General features: G+C 37.8%; 1 protein-coding gene across 1 annotated transcript in view; it reads right to left on the bottom strand.

The window, feature by feature from the left end:
* The window catches only part of NUAK1 (NUAK family kinase 1), a 57,424-nt gene extending 33,732 nt beyond the window's left edge, over positions 1 to 23,692 (bottom strand). Inside the window, exons 1-2 of the mRNA XM_081331874.1 lie at positions 22,443 to 23,692; positions 666 to 786 (exon numbers count right to left, since the gene is read on the bottom strand). Coding sequence (XP_081188000.1) covers positions 666 to 786; positions 22,443 to 22,772 — 451 coding nt within the window. The 5' untranslated portion in view covers positions 22,773 to 23,692. The remainder of the gene's footprint in view (positions 1 to 665; positions 787 to 22,442) is intronic.
* Between the last annotated feature and the right edge of the window lie 376 nt (positions 23,693 to 24,068).

Genomic DNA, 24,068 nt, shown 5'->3' with positions numbered 1-24,068 from the left:
CAATTTAGAAGGTCCATATGGGTTTGTTCCAACCAGCCACTCTGGGATGATAATATTTATACTATTGTCATAACAGCTGAAAATTTGATCCAAACTGGACTCAGATTAAAAGTATCTTAAATAAAATCTTTCCTCATCTATGGCCTTCATTTATTTTTTCCTATGTCTGCAGAATTCTTTGCTCTACAGATTCTTAGTTTTAAGAACCATCCAAATTCATTCAGCCTGAAGCAAAGACACAATACTACTGGATTTTCCTACACATATGTAGAGTGTAGAAGCGACTGCACACCTGTCTATATGGTTTCTATGGTGGTGACATTGTAGTTACATGGCTTTGATACACTGATGGAAATGGAGACGAATTCTTTTTTCAAGCACGAATGTGGAAGGAAAGTGTTACTTGAATATACAGTATGCATAGTGACATCTAGATTTGGTTGTAGTTTCTTGGCCTGACATTCCTTGAGAAATTAGTGTCCAAAGATATAAATATTTTAACAAAGTGCCTCTATGTAAAATACCTGTGATGCTTCTTCCATACCTTAACATACCTTAACCATGTCATCCAAAGAGATACATTGGAAAAGTAGTTATTGCACAAAAGTCTGCTGTATTTAAACTGCTTTTAAGAAAACTTAAATGGTATAGATGATGTCACTAACCTTCATATATGGTGATGATATGAGGATGGTTAAGAGATGACATAATTTCAATCTCCCGTCTGATGTGAATCATATCTTGTTCATCCTTAATTTTGTCCTTACGGATGGATTTTATTGCAACCTACAAATTCAGGAAATTGATCATTACACTTAAAGTACATAAAAGTAATCTATAAGGAGAGTTCAGAAAATAAATACAGATGGTTGATGCTGGTAAAACATGGAATGAGCAAAATAATTTTTTAAAATATATACTGACATTTTTCACTATTGCATTATGCCAAATATCCACAGTAGAAAAGGCAATAATAGCAGACTTGTTTTAGTTATTTATTTCTTTATGATTATATGCCCCAACCAGTAAAACACACTTATAAGATGCTTGATTATTGTACTGATACCATGGTTTCTTGTGTTTCTTCAAGGCATATATGCATGTGAAAAAATAATAAAAAATCGAATGAAAGTTCAGTTAAATTGTGCAAATTTTCACTCCAAAATTAAATTTTGGAAGTTTCCTGGTTAGGCTAAAATTCTTTTTTTATTATTATTGTTGTTACTGTCTAATTTCAAATAGAAACTACAGTATAACAATTTTTTAAAAACCTAAGGCATGGAACTCATGATATATTTCCATCAGCTGATTCCAGAAGAAGCTGATAAACTTTTACTTGCTATATTACTCTCTGAATCCTGAAGTTCCATATCTCCCAAAGTACTTAGTAATCACTCAGTAATCATACCCTTCCTGCATCCTTCCTTAATCATCTGAGTAGAGACCTTTCCAAAAAACAAACAAACATGGGAACAGAGGAAACAATAGCCAATCCTTTATCATAATTGGGCAGTCATGGGAATAAGTATTACATGTCAGAGGCAAGAATTTAAAAGGCTACCAAGATCAAATTGGGCAAGATATGGACATATGAACCATCCATATTCAGAATGAATAAACCTCTCCTCTATATACATATGTAATTTCCTTTAAAATACAAAATGCAAGTTTTCAAAACATAGATATGCAACAACTGAATCATTTTAATGCTTAGTATTTAGATTTTTATGATATAATTATTTGTCAATGCTTCCGTCTGCTTGATAATCAATATTATCTGGTTCAAAATATATGACTTTTTATTCCACAATATTATTGAATAATAGTCCTTTTTAAACATATATCATTAAGTCTTATCTTTAAGTTAAAATGTAGGAAACTTTCTATTAATTTCATTATGTAATCTTAGTTTTTACTATTAGCTACTAGAAGATAGAGGAAAGTACATAAAATGCTATCAAATGTAATTTAATATACTTTATTATTTTTAAAGGCGATTCTGCATGTTATTTCACAAACAATACACAATATTTTGTGAAAAACTATGGAGTTATTATTCACATCCTATGAAACAACAGTTTTGTTTAGAGACCATTTGGTTTACTATTTGATTTACTCAGGAATAGAACTGTATATTATTTTCAAAATAAGTAATTTATTTTATTTAGGTGGAGAATATGAACAAAATGCTTCTATCCTCTGGCTGCAAAGCCAAATTATTTTACTTCTTGCCCCTGAACAGTAAAGTCCATCATCACATTTTTAAAAACAAGACTGCAAAGATTTTGTGCATAAAATCTCTGTTCTTCTAGAAAAAAAGGTAGTCATCATGTTCCCCTATGTCAGGGGTGTCAAACTCAATTTCATTGAGGGCTGCAACAGCATTGCGGTTGCCCTCAGGGGGCCGGGTGGGTATGGCCTGGGTGGGCGTGGCCTACTGGGTGGGCATGGCCTACTGGGTGGGCGTGGCCAGATCTACATTGTTCGCATCAAGGGTGCCTATGGGGGCCTGGGCAAGAGTGGGACAGATCTGAGGGTCTCTGGCAGAAGGAGGGTCTCTGGGCCAGGGCCAAGGCAGCGGGGGCCGTTCCCTCACTGTTTCCAGGATGGCTTCGTGGGCCACATGAAACCACTTCACGGGCCGGATCCGGCCCCCAGGCCTTGTGTTTGACATGTCTGCCCTATGTAATACAGAACTTATTATATTTCTATATTCTTTTTATATCATGACTTTAATCTGAGGGATCAGCTCAACAGTCTTACTGTTAGTAAGGCTGAATGTAATTTTAAATATGTGTTTTAAAAAGAGAGGAGCAAATCCTTAAGCAATTCCTGAGGGACAGAGAGCAGCTTCAAGTGTTCAGAAAGGTCTGGTTTTTCTTTTTCTTTCATTCTATTCTGTGGGAGAGGCTGTGAATGTGCATATATGCTAAGCATGAAAAAAAAGCATGTGGGTGGCTTTTGGATCCACACATGCATTCCTAAGGAAAAAAATTAATATAGACATTGATTTACAAATATGTATAGCATAGAATAGTTCTGTATTTGGTTCTCAGAAAGAATGTTAAAAGGATGTTATTGTTAAACACAGAAAAGAATAAATTCTTCACCATTTTGGGTCAGTGAAGCAATCATACCACATAGGGAAGGGAATATCTCAGCCTACGTGACAAATAGGAGACGACAACATAGTACAAAGATCTAAGCCTGAAAAACAGAATATAATTTTAGAATTGTATAAAACTTAATAAACATTCCTTCCAATTGCCTTTTCTTTTAATTCAGATCTAATTCTCTCAAACAGTTGCTTTACAAGTAGTCCTTGACTTACAACCACTATGGGACTGGCATTTCTGTCACTAAGTGATGCAATCATAAAGCACGATGTCACATAGCTTACTGTACTTGCACCCTGCCTTGCAACTAGCAAAAAAAACAACAACACACACACAGGGGGGGCTCATGCTGCGGGGTGGTGAGGGAGACTAGGACTGACCTGGGATAGCTGCAGCTTCCCAAGGCATGGTCAGCTGCTCCAGAGCTGCACTGTTCTGGGGCTGCTTGAGAGCTTACCCTGCACCCTTCAGCATGAACCCCCTGTGGCTTTTTCTTTTTCACACCATGAAGCCAGACCCAGCCTCACTCAAGCGCTCTTTCAAAAGCTCTGCGGGCTTTTTCCTTTATTATTTTTTTCTTTTTCACTATGCAAAGTCAGCCCCAGCCTGACCCAGGCTGGGCATGTCTTGTCAGCAGCAGGAGCAAGAATACTGCGAAGATCAGCTGTGGGCGGGAGAGAACTGGGCAGCAGGGGACCAAAAGGGCACAGATTTGGGGGGGGGGGAGAGAGAGATAGGCAGGCGAAGGCTGTTGCAGCACTTCTGCAGTCATAAAATTGGCCAGGCTGCCAAGTACCCAAAACTTTGATCATGTGACCATGGAGACACTACAATGACCATAAATCTGGGCATTGGTCATAAATCTTTTTGTTTAGTACTGTCATAAATTTGAACAGTCGCTGAACAAATAGTCATAAGTCAAGGACTACCTGTACACTCTTTCTTCAGAAGCATACTTCAATATATTACAATGTTAAAGAGCTACTGTTCAATTTATAAAACATTAGAATTGCTCTAGTTATTAATATCAATCAAAATAAGTACAAATATGGTAATATAAAAAGCTATAATGTAAAAAGATTTTCCTTCCTGGTCTTTATTGTAGGCACTGATTGACAACTGCAAACCAGGTTGTCATGAGGAAGATGTCGCTAGCCTTCTTGGAGATGACGGGGATTGTAATTGGGACTTTCTGCATACAAAGCTGGAAGTCATCCAGCACTGTATAAATGTAAGTACCAACTCTGAAGAGGAGATTTTTTTCTCCTTTAAATGATTAACACAGTCTTTGGATGGGATCAATGGGGAAAAAAACATCCTTTGGATTGCTAAATATCAAGTCATTTAGATTTTTCAAAGGTAAGCACTACCTGGCTGAAATAAGCTTAGAAAAACAACTTATTGGCTACTGGTTTAAGAGACAGTGAAATGTGTTTCTCCCAAAATAGTGAAGTTTGAGAGAAATCTTCAAGGGCGGCACCATGTATAACCACACAAGATGTACAAGATTATAAGAGAATGGGGCAAATCCAAATGATGTTGTTCCATAATTCAATGAGAGTCAAAAATGGTATCTCAAAAATATTCTGTATTTTGAACATAAACTTTAGTAAAGCTTATCTTTCAAAGTTTCCTTTCTTTTTCTGTCCCTTTCTCTCAAGAGTTGGCTTATTCATGGGTGGGCTTATAGATGAATATATATATATAACTATCTACCGGCTGTTTATATATATATCCTAATAAAAACAGGGAGGAGCCTATTGCTGTAGACCATTCCTCTTCCTCTCTTTGAACGTCTATTTTACTGTGAATTAAGACCTGAAAAACATGTCTGTTTCATTCTTAAGTACTGTATGTCAGATTACTAGAGAGAACAAAGTAGAATAATCCTGAATTTATCGCTTTTGGGGGGGGATCAGTATACATGATGGACAGATTCCTGAGCCGTGATAGTGCAGTGGTTAGAATGCAGGACTGCAGGCTAACTCACTGCTCACTCCAGGAGTTCAATTCTGAGCGGCTCAAGGTTGATTCAGCCTTTCCATCCTTCCCAGATCGGTAAAATGAGGATCCAGATTGTCGGGGGCAATATGCTGATCCTGTAAATTGCTTAGAGAGGGCTGTAAAACACTGTGAAGCGGTATACAAATCTAAGTGCTATTGCTATCTCTAGGAAATTTGGATTTATGTATTTTAGTTTATATGGTCAGCCATCTCAAAGACATGATACCAGGCAATTAACAATATGGGGGAAAATATAGAAACATAAAAAACAAGAAAAGAAAAAAAGCAATACATGTGAAAACAGTAACCGGGAGTGAAACAATCATAAATTAATGGAACGGATGGATATACTCAGCCCCACTTCCTGACCTCCTGGTCTGGTGATATAACCAAGTCTTTAAGACCTTATGTAAGGCCAAGAGGGAAGAGGTCAGTGTGATCTTTGGGCAAATCATATTTCAAAGAGTGAATGCCAGAAAAGAAAAGGCTTTTTTCCTCAGCCTCACTAGGTAGCATACTTTGGCAAATGGAATATACAGAATATACCTCTTCTGCTGGACCTAATGGGTCAGACAGACATAATGAGCTAGAGGCAGTCCCTCAAGCACACAGTTCCAAGCCATGAAAGGTTTAAAATTGCAGCCAGGATCATGAATTGAACCCAGAACCAAACTTGCAGCTTGCAGAGCAGTAACATGTGCTGATTGAGGAGTACACATAACTGTCCAAACCATTCTATACTAGCTATATCTTCTATATGTTATTTAAAGACAGCTACATGTAGAGTGCATTGCAACAGTCCATTCAGGATGTGACTAAAGCACAAATGACTTGTGCAGAGCCTTGTGGTCTAGGAAAGGGAACTGGTACCCAACAGGAAACTGTGCAAAGGCCCTCCAGGCCACAGGTGTGGCCTCTTCCTTGAATAGGAGCTGTGAGACCAGGATGACCCCCATGTTGCATACTGGCTCTGTCTAGGAAAGTGCAGCACCATCCACAACTAAAGATAGTTTATGGTCTTAGGAAGACAAACAAGGATACTTGATGAATTATCAGGTGAAGTTAATGAACACCAGCTAATAGAAGTATGGCTTCAGGTGTTTTGGATTTGCTATACTTTTCCTTTACAATTTACATATTTTATTTTTTTGCAATTATTTATCTTGATGCCATCTGCCTGTGAGGGCTAAAGATTCAAGAAAGAATACAGATAAACTGCAAAAGAGGAAATTTTAGAATTAAACTCTTTTATTACATTTTCCTTCCGAATAGCATCAAGAAGTAATTATGCATTATTTATGGATAAGAGATGGAAATACCTTAGACTTCATTTTCATTCTTTGCACATTGACTTTAAAATGATTTTATTGTGATGCTTTTAGAGAATTCATATAAATAATTAACAGTTTGGTATAATATTTGATCTCAATATATCTATATAAAAAGTCTAAAAATTTAAGAAGCTTTGCAACTCATGTTACAGCTTGAAAAAATACTTCTCTTTTAAGCATCACAAATCAAGTATCAATGCAATATGTTACTTTAATAAATTGATGTATTCTTTGTACAATAACCAAGATGCTTTTAAACGTATGTATTTATGGATGTATGTATTGTAATTTCATTTTGTCCATTCTTCTCACTGGAAGAAACATTATTTCAACAGGCAGATTAGAAGAATATAATTATTCTCTCAATGATGCACAGATTCCAAAAGAGACTGTGTAATTAAAATAAGTAATTATATCCTAAATGATTTATGCTACAGTTACGTAAGCCAAAGGGTGGAAAGCACATTTCCAACTCCCTTCCTACCCACATGTGATAACAGGATTTTTATGCGTACATCCTGAACCCTACATGCTAAAGAATGATATCCCTTCATTGTTTCATACTTGCTGTACCTTACAGTGCAAATGCAGCTTGGCTTGTATCCAGCAAAAGTTTCTGGAAAAATTAAATTTTTGCACTTAGAAATAATAATACATCCTATTTTAATTAATTTAAAGTAAATCTGGTAGTGCAGACTTTTAAAAAATGATTTAAAGGAGTCTCCTAGGAAGCAACATTTAATGATGTTAATACTTACATACATGTCTGCGTGTGTGAGAGAGGCAAAAGGTGTTAGAAGTTCTGTAATGGAATCCTGAATTACTTTTCTTTCTTAGAGCAGTGATGATTATAGTATGTGGAATGTTTAGAAAAGATATAAGCGACACATACATCGGTGTCTAGTTAGCAGGAACAAGAATTTAATGCTGCTAACATATTTCCTAAATTTTGTACTCAAAAAAGAGGAAAAAAAGATAATATGAAAGATAAAATTATTTGAAAACAGCAGATAACTTAAGCTCTTTGTAGTTATAGAATATCTATGATTATCAGAGCTTCGCACATTTTGTCATCCAAAATGACACATGGCAGGAAGGAGAGAGAAGCAGCCTGAAATGAAAGAAATCAGGAGGAACTCTCAAAATATCAGACATAATCCTTTTTTAGAAACCAAGCAGCAAAAATTCTTCCATAACAAGTGCCATGAGTAAAAAGGAATCCAGGTATCATTCAAAGCAAATTCACATCCCATCCAAAAAAAGGGTGGAGTAATTCTCAGAAAGTTCACAACTGGAATGAAAATGAAAACTGTTCCACAACTGTAAACATGGTCATAATTTTGACTTTAGCAATGTTGACCAATATTGAGTGCCAAATCCACCCAAAAAAACACACTGCAGTTATATTTAGTTTGTATCAAAATTGCCAAACTATTATTTATTTTTGGTCTCCATTTTCACTTGGCCAAATGCAGCATCAGACTTAGATTCTGTTATGTGTAGTTACTATACATTCAAGCATTTAATGATACAAAAACCAATTGCTGGCATTTCTTACAAATGACAGACTACTTCCAAAACCTGACCATGTGTTCATAATAAACTAAATCAGTGGTAAAAAAATTGCTTCCTGTCCTTACTATGCTCTGCAAGTCCTTTTTATCCATCCTGTGCAGGACTAGACAAAAGTGTCTCCTTTTTTCTGAATACCTATCTTAATTTTAATCTTTCATCTGATTGGTGCAATCATTTTTTTTGCTTCCTATGCATATGAAAAGGGAATGGTTTTTTTTTTACATAAGCAAGAATTCTTTCTCTCTTGCTTTTACACAAGAAGAAGCAGACTATCATATTCTATATGCAGGATAAAACTTTACTTTTCAATGGACTGTTCATTCCTGGCCTTCTGCTCATAGAAACTCAATTCTGAAGGTGCAGTCTGGCTCATCCATGATGTTTCAGCACTCTCAGCTTCATACATTGTACAGAGTATAAGTCAGGATAGGGGAAGAAGTTTTATCTGCTTCCTTTAAAAAAAGATACCCAGAATTACAATGACAATGCAGGCTTCTGTAAGTTAAATCAGTTTCTTTATCACAAACATGATATACCACCACTTCCAGCGTATAGAACTGTATCTCATTAGCTAGAATTTAATTTCAGCAAGTACTATAAAACATGCCATTCTGTTGAGAGACCTATTTTTAAAAGTTGTACAGGTAGCCGTCAACTTACACCATTTGTGTAACTGTCTGATCTGAAGTTACGACAGTGCTGAAAAAAGTGACAACTGGTCCTCACACTTAGAACAGCTGCACTATGCCCCCAGTCACATGATCAAAATTTGGGCAATTGGCATATACCGTGTTTCCCCGAAAGTTAGACTCAGCCCAATAGTAAGCCCTAGCCCTACTCCAAAACCAAGCCCTAGTTTGGGGGTGAGGCTACCCTACACGCCCCACACCCGCTTACCTTACTGGTAGGACCACCACAACCAGGCCTTCCACACCCTGACACTTGTCGCAACGCTACTTGACTTCTTCTGCAGCCGCTTGCCACCACTTGTGGACGGCTGCCATGTGGCACATTGCGCTGTTGCCGCTCCTCCCAGCAGGAGGCCGCATGGCGCTTCGGGCTGCTTCTGTTGCTCGCGCACTTTGAGTTGCTTCTGTTGCTTGTGGCAGGAGGCCACATGGCGCTTCGGGACATTTCTGCTGTGGAAATGGCCCAAAGAGCCACGCACCATCCTGCTGCGAGCAACAGAAATGGCACAAAGAACCATGCAGCATCCTGCAACAGCACAATGTGCCACATGGTGTCTGTCCGCAAGTGGCAGCAAGCAGCCGCAGAAGAAGTCAAGCAGCGGCATGACAGGTGTTGGGGTGTGGGAGCCTGGCTGTGGTGGTCCTAAGGTAAGACATTCTCTGAAATTAAGACCTAGTGCTTCTTTTGGAGGCAAAAAATATATAAGACTGGGTCTTAATTTCGGGAAAACATGGTATTTACAATATCCCAGGGTCACATGTTCACTATCTGTGATCTTCCCAGAGGGCTATTGACAAGCAATGGGGGTAAGCCTGATTCACTTATCAACCACACAATTCACTTAACCCCAGCAAAAATCATAAAATTAGGTGCTATTCACTTAATGACTGCATCACTTAGTGAGAGAGATGGCCTGGTCCCAACTGTGTAAGTTGAGGACTACCTATACTGCGCAATGGGAATCAGCCAATTTAAACCAGTCTTTCTGACTTTAAACTTTCTATTTAAGTTATCCCAAATGAAATGATTATACTACTACATCAGAATTTAGAAAAATATTTCCTGTACTTGACAAATCAAGTTAAGTGGAAAAACCAATTTACCACAAAATGAAAACAAGTATCCTACCAAGAATTAAACTCTTTTTTTTACAAATGTCAATTTTTTATTTCAATAATTGTTAAAATGAAAACCGCTTTGAAAACATGATATGAAAATATATATGAAAACCTAAAAATATACTACAGTATATTATTTCATTAGATTCTGATGAAACATATATTCCCATGCATTGGCTTTTATATTCCTCTAACAAGCACACAGGAATGAAGTTATAAATAATAATGATACCTTCCAATAGGACAAGTGAATTTGTACAATTTCTTCATAAATCCTGTGACTGTATTTGATAGCCTAATCTTAGCAACCCCTTTTTTAAACTACTGACTTTGTTCTGTAGTGTGCTCTATAATGTTCATACCAGCTTAAAAGCATGCTTGTGATTGAATTAGCTTATATAACAGGATATAAAATGTCATAGCAAGTTTTGCTGGAATGATAATGAGAAGAATTTGTGCATAAAATGAAACAAAGATGCTGGCTCCTGTGCCAAACATTCATTTGATGGCAACACTTCAAATAAATTATTTCTTATAACAACTGGATTGTTATATTCTACAACCACATCCCAAGCAGCCACCCAGCTGGGCTCAATAAAGCTATTTTCCAATGTGCTGTATATACACACGAACACCCATACTTCCCAGATGCTCTCTGTGTAAAACATCTGGTTTCAAATGCATAGTAAAGTCTTTCCAAAAACCCATTACATTTGTTTAATGGACTCGTACAGTTCAGCTAAAATATCCTGGAGCAGACTGCATTTCTACTCTATAAGTTCCATCTGCAAAAAGCAGAAACAGCAAATGAGAATTCTTTACTTGATTTATGCTGCCTTTATGATCAGCCAGTTCATAAAGAACAAACTTAGCTCAACAGACAATAACACAGACTGTTTTAAATATATCCTTAATATACTTTCTCTGTTATACTTTCCACTGAAGCAAAAGACCCAGTTCTGAAGACACAAGAGATACCAATAGCCATGTAATTTCCTGTTTTCTTTTCCCGATAATTCCAAGAATCTCGGGAATTTATAGTGTATGTGGCAATATTTACTTTTCTTACTGTCAGAGGCTGGAAGAAGACAAGTTACACTACATAGTGACTGATTTAATTTATCCTCAGATACCCAGTGGCAAGGGGTGTGGTGGCCTAGGAGTTAAAACACTGGGCTTGTTCACTGGAATGTTCAAGACCCAAGTACTGCATGACAGGGGGAGTCCCAGTTCCTGCCAACCTAGCAGTTAGAAAGCATGCAAATCCAAGTAGACAAACAGGTACCACTTTATAGTGGGAAGTAACAGCATTCCATAAGCCTTGGCCTATAGTCATGCTGGCCACATGACCATGGAAGGGTCTTCAGACAACACTGGCTTCCTCAGCTAGGCAATGGAGATGAGCACTGCTTCCTAGAGTCAGATATGATTAGATTGGGAAAACCCTTACCTTTTTTAAAAATCCCAGTGACAGCTGTTCCAATAAGCTTACATATGAATTTATATGATCTGAATTCATCTCTCCGTTGTCTGGTAGTCGCCTCATATTCATTTTAATTTTAGATATATATTGATTCATTTCACTGAAGTGGGAAAATCTGCATAACAGGATATCTTAGGTGATTTTTTTTCTGGACATGGCAATAAATTCAATTTTTTCAGATTTCATTTCAAAAATCTTGAAGATATTTTATTTTATCTTTAAAAAAGCTGATCAGGCTGAATTTTGAGACTCCTCTATGAACTACCAGTTAAGACATCAAATGTTTGCCTGTTCAATGCATAGAAGAATCTCAAACTTCAGCAATAAAATAAAGATTTCAAGATGGCAGACATATACAAAATTAGTTGTATATGTATATTAACAAATATAAACAAAGCAAAACTCTTAAGACTTGGCAACTTGATTCTAGTTGCACAGAATCTCCTTACAGGTCAAGAAAATCCATAAACTGGAGAGGCCTACAAGAAGAGATCCAATTAGAACTGACAGGTAAAAAGTAATCAGTAACAAAAAAAAGTTAAGCCTATTATATGATAATATTAAGGGATCCAACACCAAAACTAACTTAAATATCAGAGAAGAAAGCACTGATTTATGTTTGTGGACTGTAAAATGGCTAGTTGGCATATAAATATTGCAACAACAAACTAACAAATGATAACCAGAGTCCAGGTGAACATAGCCTTGACTCAGAAGCTGTTTTTTTTCCCAAGAGGGTGTCCAATCATAAGAGCCCCAGGCAAAAATGGTCCATTAGGCTTATGTGAGATAGCACACCTCCCTGCCAGCACTGTCCACAGCAAGCTAAGATTTTACCAAAATGATAAAACATTCCTTTTGATGTCACAACACAAACACTAGTCCTTACATACTTACATTGTGTAAATGATGCATTTACAATAAGGAACTTCTATCACATTGCACAGTTTATTACTGTTCACTTCTTAGAAATCCATGTCCTCTTCTCATAAAGGTATGTAAAATCTTCAAACAATGTATTACAGTATAAATCAAACAAATAAATAAACCTGAATCATACTAAAACTTTTGATCATATGGACAGTAGGCAGAACAGCTGGAAAAAAGAGAGTGACTGAAAGAGAGATAAAACGCAGTAACAAAAACCAATCTGAACTAACTGTATTTATGCATTGAACAAAGACATTCCATTATAAAAGGTCAGTGATATGAAAATAAGATTATTTTTTAAAAATACCAGATCATCATATGTTCAGATTTAAGCAGTGCTCTAAAATTATTTTCTGGGCTTGATCATGCAAGACTGAACTGAAAAACTTAATTAAAGGAGGGAGGGATTATCTTGTTCAGGTTGACAGCCATACTGTCAGTGTAATTATGAGCTGATTATAGGCATTTAAACCATGCTAATGATCATCATTTGCATGTTTCCAGATTTCTGTAAATATTTAGTTGCCAAGAAAAATATAGCATTCAATCTACAATATATCTACATTGAGATTCCCACTGGAGAAGCTTAAGTTAAAAATGCAATATATGTGAACATTAAAAATGTTTTAAATTATATGATTTTTTTGCTACAAATCAATTATCATTTTTCCTACCAGATTTTAAAAACACACTGTACAGTAATATTTTAATTTTAAAAGAGTGATTGCACAAATACTATGAAATACACTCATATGCTTCTACTAATCATTGGGACATACTAAATGAGATTTGGAGTCAGACGGAGACAAAGCAATTTGGAATCAGGAAATTTTCCCAAGGAAGGCTGGGCAGAAAAGTTTTGTAGTAGCATCATAAACTGGGCTTCAGAAAAAAATCATACAATTTTTAGGGTTACTTGGGCAATTTTTAAATCATTCTATACATCTAAACGGCAACATCCTCCAGATTGGCTAAGGATATTCATTTTATCTTCCTTGGGATAGCATGATTTTAGTAAGGTATACCTATTTTCAAATAGAATAGGCCAGATGGTCATAAGACTGGATGTAAAAGAATAATTTTTTTTGTTAAATTAACCGTGGCCGTGCTTGCAAATTAATGGAGTTGTGGCCATGTTATAATCATAAATATCACTTTCTAGGAAACCCATGATGTTGTCATTCAATGCATACCCCATCATTTTACTTATATAAATACAGCCCGGAGCAGACATTCTCCTATGTACCAAATAGCCCAGATTCTGCCACTGGGGAGATCTTCAAAAGGACTCTTCTGGTCACTTAACTAACCAGCCAGATTTATAGCCAAAGACAAATTCTTCAGGTAGTCAGATCTTAAGATAATTAGAGTTTGAAAGGTCAATGTTATTTGTTTTTAACCATTTAGTCAAGTCAAGTCTGACTCTTGGTGACTTTATTGGCAAGTGCTCTCCATGCTCTCCATAGCCAAGGCTATGGTCTTCCCAGTTGCAATGTATGGCAGTGAAAGTTGGACCATAAAAAAGGCTGAGTGCCAAAGAATTGAGGCCTCTGAACTGTGGTTCTGGAGAAGACTCCTGCAAGTCCCTTGGACTGCAAGGCTATCAAACCGGTCAATCCTAGAGGAGATCAACCCTGACTGCTCTTTAGAAGGCCAGATCCTGAAGCTAAAACTCAAATACTTTGGCCACCTAATGAGAAGGAAGGACTCACTGGAGAAGAGCCTAATGCTGGGAAAGATTGAGGGCAAGAGAAGAATTTATTTTTTATTTATTTTAATCCCATTTATATCCCGCCCTTTTCCGAAGACTCAGGGCAGCTTACAATTTAAGCACAAACCAATGTGCTTCGCAATAGCCTTCATTCTACAGTATGTATATGCCTGCTTATACATAGAATATGTATATTCTATGTATATGGGACGACAGAGAATGAGGTGGCTGGATGGAGTCACTGAAGCAGTAGGCGTGAGCTTAAATGGACTCCAGAAGATGGTAGAGGACAGGAAGGCCTGGAGGAACGTTGTCCATAGGGTCGCGATGGGTCAGACACAACTTCGCAGCTAACAACAACAACTCCATGCTACCTTGTCAAGCACAGCTTCTTTCAACAATTGCATGTTCAACTTTGCATAAGATTTGATGTTATCAAGCCAGTGTGTTCTTTGCTTGCCCCTTCTTTGTCCACTAACCATTCCTAGCATCATTGCCTTCTCCAATGAATTTGCAAACATAACAATAGTCAAAGTAAATCAAACATAGTGTTATGATTTAAGTTTAAGGCCAGTATCAACATTTTAAATTGTGACCAGTAGGCAACTGGTAGACCCTTCTGATCTTTCAGTACAGACTTCACAGGATCTCTGTATGGTAAAATCTTCATTCAGTGGACTTTAGATGCAGTAGAAAAAATTTGACTGTCCAGGCCAGACAATTGGCATACTGCTATTGATAGAAGCAAGTTAACAGAAACTTTCACAACCCCTACTCTCACTAGGGTATTTCTATCACTTAATAAATAGAAATAGAAATGAAAACAAAAGCCAAGCCCATTTGCTGCTCAAAATGTCTGCTCATCTTCTGTGCATGTGTCTATGCGCAGATAATACTTTAAGTCTGCCATCCTAGTGAAGTGGCACATCTCTGCATACATAGATGCCCTCACACAGAGGCCCTCCAAACCTTACGGTACCTTCAAATGAACTCAGAAGCTCAATACATGGGCCAATGGGTTCAAAAGTATGCCTTAGTCATTTTGCTGTGCACACTTCCCAGTGGTTCAGACAGCACAAAATTAAGCTTCCACTCTTAATAAACTAAGAAGAGAGCAGTACCTCTCATTTCAGCTATATTCTATTCAGATTTTGTTTCTTAACTTAAGTCTATATTTTATAAGTGGGGATCACAGCTGGGGAATATGTATGAACAATCTAATACTGTAAAATACATAAAATGATGACATACCATTGAAAGGCTGGTCAATCTAATGTAGAATAACAAGCTTTATTAAACCATGATCAATTTTAAAAATTAATTTGGTTCCCACAGTATGCTAAGCCCCACTGAGCCAAACTAAATATATCATCCTTATAGACTAGCTCAATGTCTAGCATTACTTAGTGTAGTGGCTAAGGTGTTGGACTAGTTCTACTCGCTCAGCTACAGCTTTGAGTTGTACCAAGTAAAGGTTGTACAAAGTAAAGTATATCAATGTAATAAATATATAAATATTGTTTCACAATAACCAGATCCCATATCCTGGAAGCTTTTTTTCCATAGCCATTTTTTTAAAAAAATGAATAGTTTCTCACAAACAATTTTTATTATATCCCCCAAACATATAAGATCTGAATAAGCATATGTGCACTAGTTTTATGATATTACACGAGTTTACTTTTTAAGATCACTTATTTTATCAAACTTAGATGCTGGTAACCAATTTTCATCCTAAAGTGAATCAAAATATACTGTAATTATTTTCTAAGATAGCTGAATGTAAAGGAGACATGAATCATTTGTATACATGTGGTTTCTTTTATATATTTTACTGCTACAGTTTGGATATCAAATAACTTTACATTTAACTAGCGAACACAGGCATTCCTTCTCATTTAAAACTGAACATTACTGAGGGGATTTTGGATTCATTAAACATCTGGAATTTCTGATATGAATCCAAGATATTTGATCAGCATGGGCAACCGTTCAACTCCCATTCAATATCTCACCCAGCCCCCCCCCCCAATGTTCTGCATCTGAAATCTCCTAATTTATTCAAATGTATGGTGTTGTCTGTGTAGACATGGTGATACATATGTGCTGTTTGAAACTGTACTTCACAAACTATAGCTTACAGATGTTGAGGACTTTCATGTGGGCAAGACAAATGAGAATCCTATGCCTGACTGCATAGGCTGAGTCCAAGAAACAATAGCAGAAAAACACAAATGAAAGCCTAAGCACACTTGTGGTTTTAATGAACTAGTCATCAAATATTGCATGTATCTCACTGTCCTTCAAGAAAATATTCGGCAAGAGAACTATGCATTTTTAATTTTACCAGAATTGTTACATAGGATGTCTGTCAATTAAAGAATGTGTGTCTCGAATTTTGTGAAGAATAAATACTCCCATGCAAGAACTGCTTGTTCTAAATAGCTTTTTCCAGACATATTACTTATTTGTTAAATTTATATCGCTGCCAATCTCACCTGAAGTGACTCATCCCAAGTGAATATAACAAAGTGTAATTTTATACATGTTTTCAGATAAAATTTGCTCCATGTCAGATACTTTAACTTTAAATATATTTTTATTAAGAAACCCACTTACAAATTACATTATTTATCAATTTGATTATGATCTTTCTTGTCAAATGTGGTCTTAAAATTGTTAGTGACCATTTATGAGAATGCAACATTGCTTTTATTTAACAGTTACTTGGCAAGTAAATTCCACTGTGCATTCATTTCATTCAGCTAAATTTGGAGGGGAATGTTCATTGATTTTTCATAAATGAGAGAAATAACTTTAAGGATGCTTTCTTAAGATGTCAAGTGACGTTGTCAATAATGGTAATGTCCAAAAAGCTCTAATATGACAATCTTAAGAGAGACCCCCTTGGGATAAAGTTACCTCATGCATTTGTGTCTATATTACTATAGCATTTTAATTGATTCCCAATTTTAAAAATAGTTTTTAAAGATTCCATTGAATAAAATGACTAACCTTCAAGATGAAAGAACTTCCTGTCACTGAAGCAAGAAATCAGTCACACATTGTCCGCAAAGAGTTATTTGAGAAATATATATCTCAGCATTCCCAGGAAGCTGGGTGTCTGCTTATTTGCTCATTAGCCATTGCCTGGTGTCCCTGCCTTAATAATACTTTTAAGTGAGTCAAGAATATATTCCTGTGGATCTTAAGACATAGTCATGAAATATTGATCAACAATGTAAAATCAGGGTCTCCAACCTTGCCAACTTTAAGACTTGTGGACTTCAACCCCCAGAATTCATCAGCCAGCATTAATATTGTTCATTACGCTTCTGATTGGTAGATAAAATTGATATAATATGAATTCCTTTGACTACAGTCCAAAAATGGAGTTAGAACTTTTTTCCCCTTAATTGCGAAGCTATTATAAACATGCCACTAAATTTGTGCAGATTGCCTATTCCTTTGCACTTCACAAATAGCAGCCTGCCTCTCCTATGGCTAACAACACAAATGGTATTGATTTCTATAAAGTCTGAGTCTTTTTCTGAAAACTAAGCATGGTCTCAACAAAGTACAGCTTTGAAAACCAGGTTTAGAAAGGTTAGGTAGTATTTTCATCTATTCTGAATAAATACTTAGCAGATTTTCCATCCCTTTAGCAGCTCCCATTCACAAACCATTTATTTTTCTTTTTTAATCAGACTTTTCTTTGATAGAAATTGTAAGTGAAGCCAGCTGCAAGCAAGCTCTGTCTTCAGAAAAGCTGCAGAGCTAGACATGTTGATGATAATAAACTGAATCTGGAATTTCTCTCATCTAATTTGTCAATCAGTTTTTTTAAAAAAAAATCCTCTTTTTTAATCATCTATACTTGAAACCAAACTTCAATTGCAGTTGACTGAAAAGTACAGTATTTAGGACAAATATATTTTCAGGGTGATGGATGGAGGTTAGAGTAAATGAACAAAAATGTCATTTAAGCAAAATAGATTTTCACATAGAGTACAAAGTAAAATGCAATACTAAGTATCTAGAAAGAGATTAAATATTATACTGGCAAACAACCAATCTGATGTGCAGAATTCTTGGAAAAGTAAATAGGAGAAAAGAAAAAGAATTCCCAGTTCCCCTGCAATGAGAATAGTGTGTGTGTGTGTGTGTGTGAGAGAGAGAGAGAGAGAGAGAAAGAGAGAGGGGGGGAGGTATTTTCCTCCTTCAATTTTATTGCATACTTAGTCAGGCCTTTAAATAATAAAGTATATAGTTCAACTCCAGATAACTGTATAGATATCTCAGGGGTTGCCACCAAGAAGAGAGTCAAGCTACTCTCCAAAGCACCTGAAGGTAGGAGAAGAAGCAACGGATGGAAACTAACCAAAGAGAGAAGCAACCTAGAACTAAGGAGAAATTTCCTAACAGTTAGAACAATTAATCAGTGGAACAACCTGTGAATGCTCCAATACTAGAAGTGTTAAGAAGAGACTGGAGAGCCATTTCTCTGAAATGGTATAGGGTTTCCTGCCTGAACAGGGGTTGAACTAGATGACCTCCAAGGTCCCTTCCAACATTATTGTTGTTGTTGTATGTCCATGTAGTTTCCTGGCAACAGTGCAAGAATGATTTGCCAAGACCCTCTTATGAGATGCTTTTTAACTTTCCTCTCAAGTACCAAGCTCTGAGATTTCCTAATAGTTTCCCTTCCAATTCCACCTGCTCAGCTTTATATAAGAAAGTTGAATGAGATCATAAGCACAATCACAGATTTGCTTAGCAACTGCTTTGCTTAATGACCATGTTGCTGGTCCCAATTCTGCTCACTATGCTAGGACTACCTGAATTGCAATTTAAAGTGTTATTGAGGAAATTGCAAAAAAAACCAAAAAAACCCTTATTGTTATGCTGTAAGGATATATGGCAATTCCAACTCTGTCATGTTTCACCTTGACAAGCTTCAAAGTTGTAAAGAGAAATGGTTTTATGGAATTCAGGGTCAAATATAAATTCTCAATGTCCCTGGAATGATTTAGACAGATTCTGTTCATTATTAGAATCCATGATTTATGAACCTATTTTGAATCCAAATTTATTTATTTTTTTATTCATTCATTCATTTGCACCTAGCCTTTAATATTTTTACAAATAACTGAAGGTGGCAAACATACCCCGTGTATCTTCCTCCCTCTATTTTGCATGAAGCATAAAATGCTGTTGTGCTGTATCTGAGTGAATTAACAAAATGTTCACTTTTCCCACCACAGTAGCCTCGAAAATGTGCCCACACAAAAATGAATTTGTCTATTTAAGAACAGACAGAATTGCAGCAAGGCACAATGTATTTTTAAATTAATCCTATGCCAGCTTTTACTTAGAAACAAACTGGGAAGATAGGAGCAAAGAAGCACCACAACAGCTGGCATGACTAGGCAGTTATCAATGAAAGAGAAGGAGAAATTAGGTGGCCAGATTTTATTCTATAACCCATAACAAAAATTGTTTCTTCCTTGCATATAATTCTGTGTAATCCATGGTACACAGCAAACCCTTAAATGCCAGCCTACCCTGCAGATTACTTTACAGATTACTACTGTTACATGTTTATATAAATCATTCTTGAACTTCAGAATCGCAGTGAATGTTTGGCAGGCAGGCTGCCTCAGTATAAGGAGGCTGTATTCCTACATTTCATTTCATTCAGTATGCAACCTAATCTCCACTACATTATTACAATGTAGTGTTTACAATTACAAGAGTAAATAACAAGTTGCTGCTAACAACAAACTAAATCTAACATACATATCTACAATCCAACTCACAGCTCAACAGCCATCACATAAACGAGGGCTGAGAAGGTATTATACATTTCTCAAAACAAATGTCAAACTTATAAGCATTTTTCAGAATAAAAAATAATCAAATTCCTAGATGCCCATATCTACCTTGTAGGAGAGTGGTATGTAGGAAAGCAAAAGAACAGAATGAACATAGATTAATATTTTTAGTCTATAATCTTTTCTCCCATTTGGGGATGTTTAGAGATTTTCCTGCAAGATTTCATAACACATTCTATTTGGTGATTTTCTGATTTTTCTACAAAAAGTCCACAGCTGTATGCTTCAAACCAAAATTACAACTAATAAAATATTAATGGAAATGTTTTTGTTTAGGTAACCTGGTGAGAGTAAGCTGCCAAGGATATTTCTAGATGTTGCCCTATGATTCCAAATATTTACATATTAGTTTGTAGGAAAATGCTGCCTCACCTACTAATATGACAGCAAACAAATGACATAGGTGGGAACATGACCTTGAGATTTGTAATGCAGTCCTAAGCTTTTCTCTACATGAGGTCATGATGGGAATTATGCAGGTCACATTGTACCAAGGACCCCCTCTGCTGGTCACAATACATAGCCACCCTAATCAAAGCTCTTTAATGGTTCCATAAGTTATGACTAAGGTGAAAGAAAGATAGCATAGATAGGAAAGAGAAGGCTAAATGAATTCCCAGTTTAAGTTCTGGCCCAAATACTTTTCATAACACTCTTATGTGTGAAGAGTGTATATTACACATATTAACAGACAGAGATGTTTATATGTTTTTTAGTAAAGTACATTGCCATTTTTAACACAACTAAGCATTATCATGAGGCATGAAACAAATTAAAACCCAAGAATCCATAAACAAGTAAATATATTATAAATATCACTGCTACTGCATTTTGATGACTTCTCTCCATTGTCCATGGTTTTTGTCTCTTTAACTGCAAAAAGTTCCATTGCTCTAAAAATCAAATCTAAAAAACTATCCGCCCTGTCATAAAATGAATAAACATGAAGTTATTGAAAAGAACAGACTAATACAATCTGGAAATGATATTCTTCAGCTTGTACATTTTTTTTGAGCTAGATGTTTTGCTAATTTTAAATCCCGGTAATATGATACACTGCAGGCAATGTTCTTTTTCAAAGAAAAAAGCAGGCAGCTAAAGTGAACATGAGCACTCACTTCTGCTTTTGATTAACTATCTTAATGATTTAGTAAAATGACAGAGAGCATAATACAACATTAAGAGTTATCTGAACCAGGTGTTTGAAGATTCTTTTTATGCTATACAGCACTGGGATATTATTTAATTATTTATTTTGACCACTGCACTAGGATTTAGTGTTTTTAACTACATATCACACCATGGAAAAGCTTAAATGTTCTTAAATAGAGGATGCTGTCACATACACAATCACACCACAAGTAGTTAAGGTGCTTTTTACTACTCTATTGTTTGCTTATTTGTTTACTTGAGTCTCTTGTTCAAAATATTGACTAAGCAAGCAACAGGAAAAATTGAAAATAGAAACAAAACATGGAGCCTGTACCAAATCTACTGCAAAGTACTTGATCAAACAATTGTATAAGTCTGCAGAAAGCACATACGTACCTGATTTAAATGCAGAACTGTCAGATGTAGCCAGACAGCATCAAAAGAAAATAGCAGTACTTTTAGCCTATTACATGAAAACTTGATACACGTGCCTGAATTTTTCTGATATTCAGGCATCTATTCAGGTGACAAAAAGTACAGAAGTTGCGCTGAGGACTGTTATAGTACACCGCAACATTAGTTTGCAAAATACAAGTGGACTCTAAACTTCGCTTTGATAGGAGCAATTGCATCAATGTGTTTGCTATAGAGGTAAATAAAGTCCATGTCATCACTCCCACTAACACACTGTTAGCCTTTAAAATTTCTTTAATCTCAAAGCCATCTCTGGTTAGAAAACTAGGGTATGTGTTTCAATGGATGTTATGTCCACACTTTGAACAACAGAGCAACGTCAATTGCTGGAAGGGAAGAGACAAATAATGCCAATTTAGAAATGATCCAGTTCTCCTTATTCAAGGAACTACCTTTGATTTCTATAAATGGGCTCAGTTGACATCTGGAGAGAAAGGCTCAAAATAAAATTCTCTGATCAAACACTTCTGGAGAACTCACAAACACTCCTCCAGTGAATTTTTGGATCCCAGAAAGAGAGGAGGAGGCAAGAACATAAAAAACCTCCCTAAAGGCCAAGAGAGGGCTACAGCTTGAGATAAAGAAAGCAAAAGCAAAAGCAGGACTACAGTCACCTTCAAGCTTCGAAATTTTAGGTATATCACAAAATAATCTTTCCCAAGCTGCTACCCTCCCTGGTGCATTAGAACTACAACTCCCATGACTCTCAGGTTTTGTAGTTAATGGCTGAGAATTATATGAGTTCATGTTATTTAGTTTTTATTTTTAAGATGTTGAAACCCCTTCGCTCCAGAAGCAGCATACAAAGCAAAACAGTTGTCCCCAAATCTCCCCAGAGCATCCACCTTAGAGAAGGCTGCCATAAATAAAAGGTCTACTCAAAAAGTGCCCGGCTGAGATGCTTCAATAACCCCACCAACTCTTGTCCAGCAGCCCCTCCCAGGCCAGTGCTTTTAGCCCTTACCACTCTGCCTGAGAATCTCTCGATGGCCCTCTTGACTTTGCCATAGGTACCCTTGCCCAGCGTTTCTTGCAACTCGTAGCGATGTTTCAGGTTGTGCTTGTGATGGTGCCTCTTGACCCCTTGCTGCTGCTGCTGCTGCTGCTGCTGCTGCTTCAGCTCCTGTTGGGGAGCGCTGACAGGGCTGACGGCCGAAGCAGCCGAGTCCCCTGAAGCTTCCGCTGCGGACTCCTCCATAGCCGCTCCCGCCGCTTCACCGACAGTCCGCGCAGCCTCCCGGCAGCATTGCTGAGGAGCTTCTGTGCTGCTGCCATCCAGCGCAGTCCTATCCATCTCCCGCTCGGGCAGGCGTGCGCCGAGAAGGCACTAGGAGCGGCGCGGGAGGAGCCTCGGGGGTCCCTCCCTCCCTTCAGGCGGGTTCCGCAAGGGCTGCCCTCATATTTTCGGGGCGGGAGGGGAGAGAGAGGCCGAGAAACCGGAGGCCGCAGCGCCCTCCTCTCACTCCCTGCTGGGAGACCTGAAAAGCAATTACTAAGGCGGAAATTTGGGAACGGGGAAAGCGGCCGGGCCGGAGGGGCCCCCGCTGCACCCGATCCTTTGGCGGAAGACGCTTTTCAGTTGGGGAGGGGAAAGGGGGGGAAGCAGTACCCCCCTCCTTCGTCTTTCTTTCTTTCTTTCTTTCTTTCTTTCTTTCTTTCTTTCTTTCTTTCTTTCTTTCTACCTTCCCCTCACTCCTCTTTCTTTCTTTCTTTCTTTCTTTCTTCCCTTCCCTCCTCTTTCTTTCTTTCTTTCTTTCTCTTTCTTTCTTTCTTTCTTTCTTTCTTTCTTTCTTTCTTTCTTTCTTTCTTTCTTTCTTTCTTTCTTTCTTTCTTTCTTTCTTTCTTTCTTTCTTTCTTTCTTTCTTTCTTTCTTTCTTCCTTCCTTCCTTCCTTCCTTCCTTCCTTCCTTCCTTCCTTCCTTCCTTTTTCTTTTTCCGGCCCGCAGCCGCCTTAAAAAGGGATGCGGGACAAAGCCTAAGCGCGTCCGGGTTGCGGTCTCGCCAAAGCCCAATTTCCCCGGCGCTCGTTCTTAGGGGCAATTTGGCTGCGGCGGGGCCGAGGGGCGAGGGCGGGGATGTCAGACTCCCGAGGCGACATAAAGCAGCGCAGAGCCGCCTCTCCCCATCAGTGCTGTCAGCGAGGCGGCGGCTGATTTGGCCAGGAGAGGCGCTTGGGAGAGCTCGCCACGCCTGGGCGACTCCCAGCCGGCGACTCGGAGGCGGGCGAGCCGATGGGGCCGCCCCGCGCGGTGCTTGGGCTGGGAACGAGCCGGGCGTTGCGCGGAGAGAAATCGCTCACGGAAACTAACGGGCCGGGTGGGAGCCGGGGACCTCCCCTTCCGAGCCTGCCCTCCCATCTGGGCGGGCTCTTTAGGGCAACCCCCGAAGAAGGCGGGGAGGCGAGACGAATCGGGGATGGAGGATCCAGCCGGCCTTTGTGCCGAAGGATGTTGCATTATTCCGCCTGGATATATTATTCATTATTCCGCCCGGATACACGGGAAATTTAGGGCCTTCAAAAGAGACTGGCCAATTTGTGGTTGAAGCTTCTCAGCCCTGGAGATGTAGATGGTTATGTAGAAAACAGATGG

Source organism: Vipera berus (genome assembly GCF_964194415.1).
Source record: "Vipera berus genome assembly, chromosome: 6".
NCBI lineage: Eukaryota > Metazoa > Chordata > Lepidosauria > Squamata > Viperidae > Vipera > Vipera berus.
This window is presented reverse-complemented; position numbering and strand designations above follow the sequence as displayed.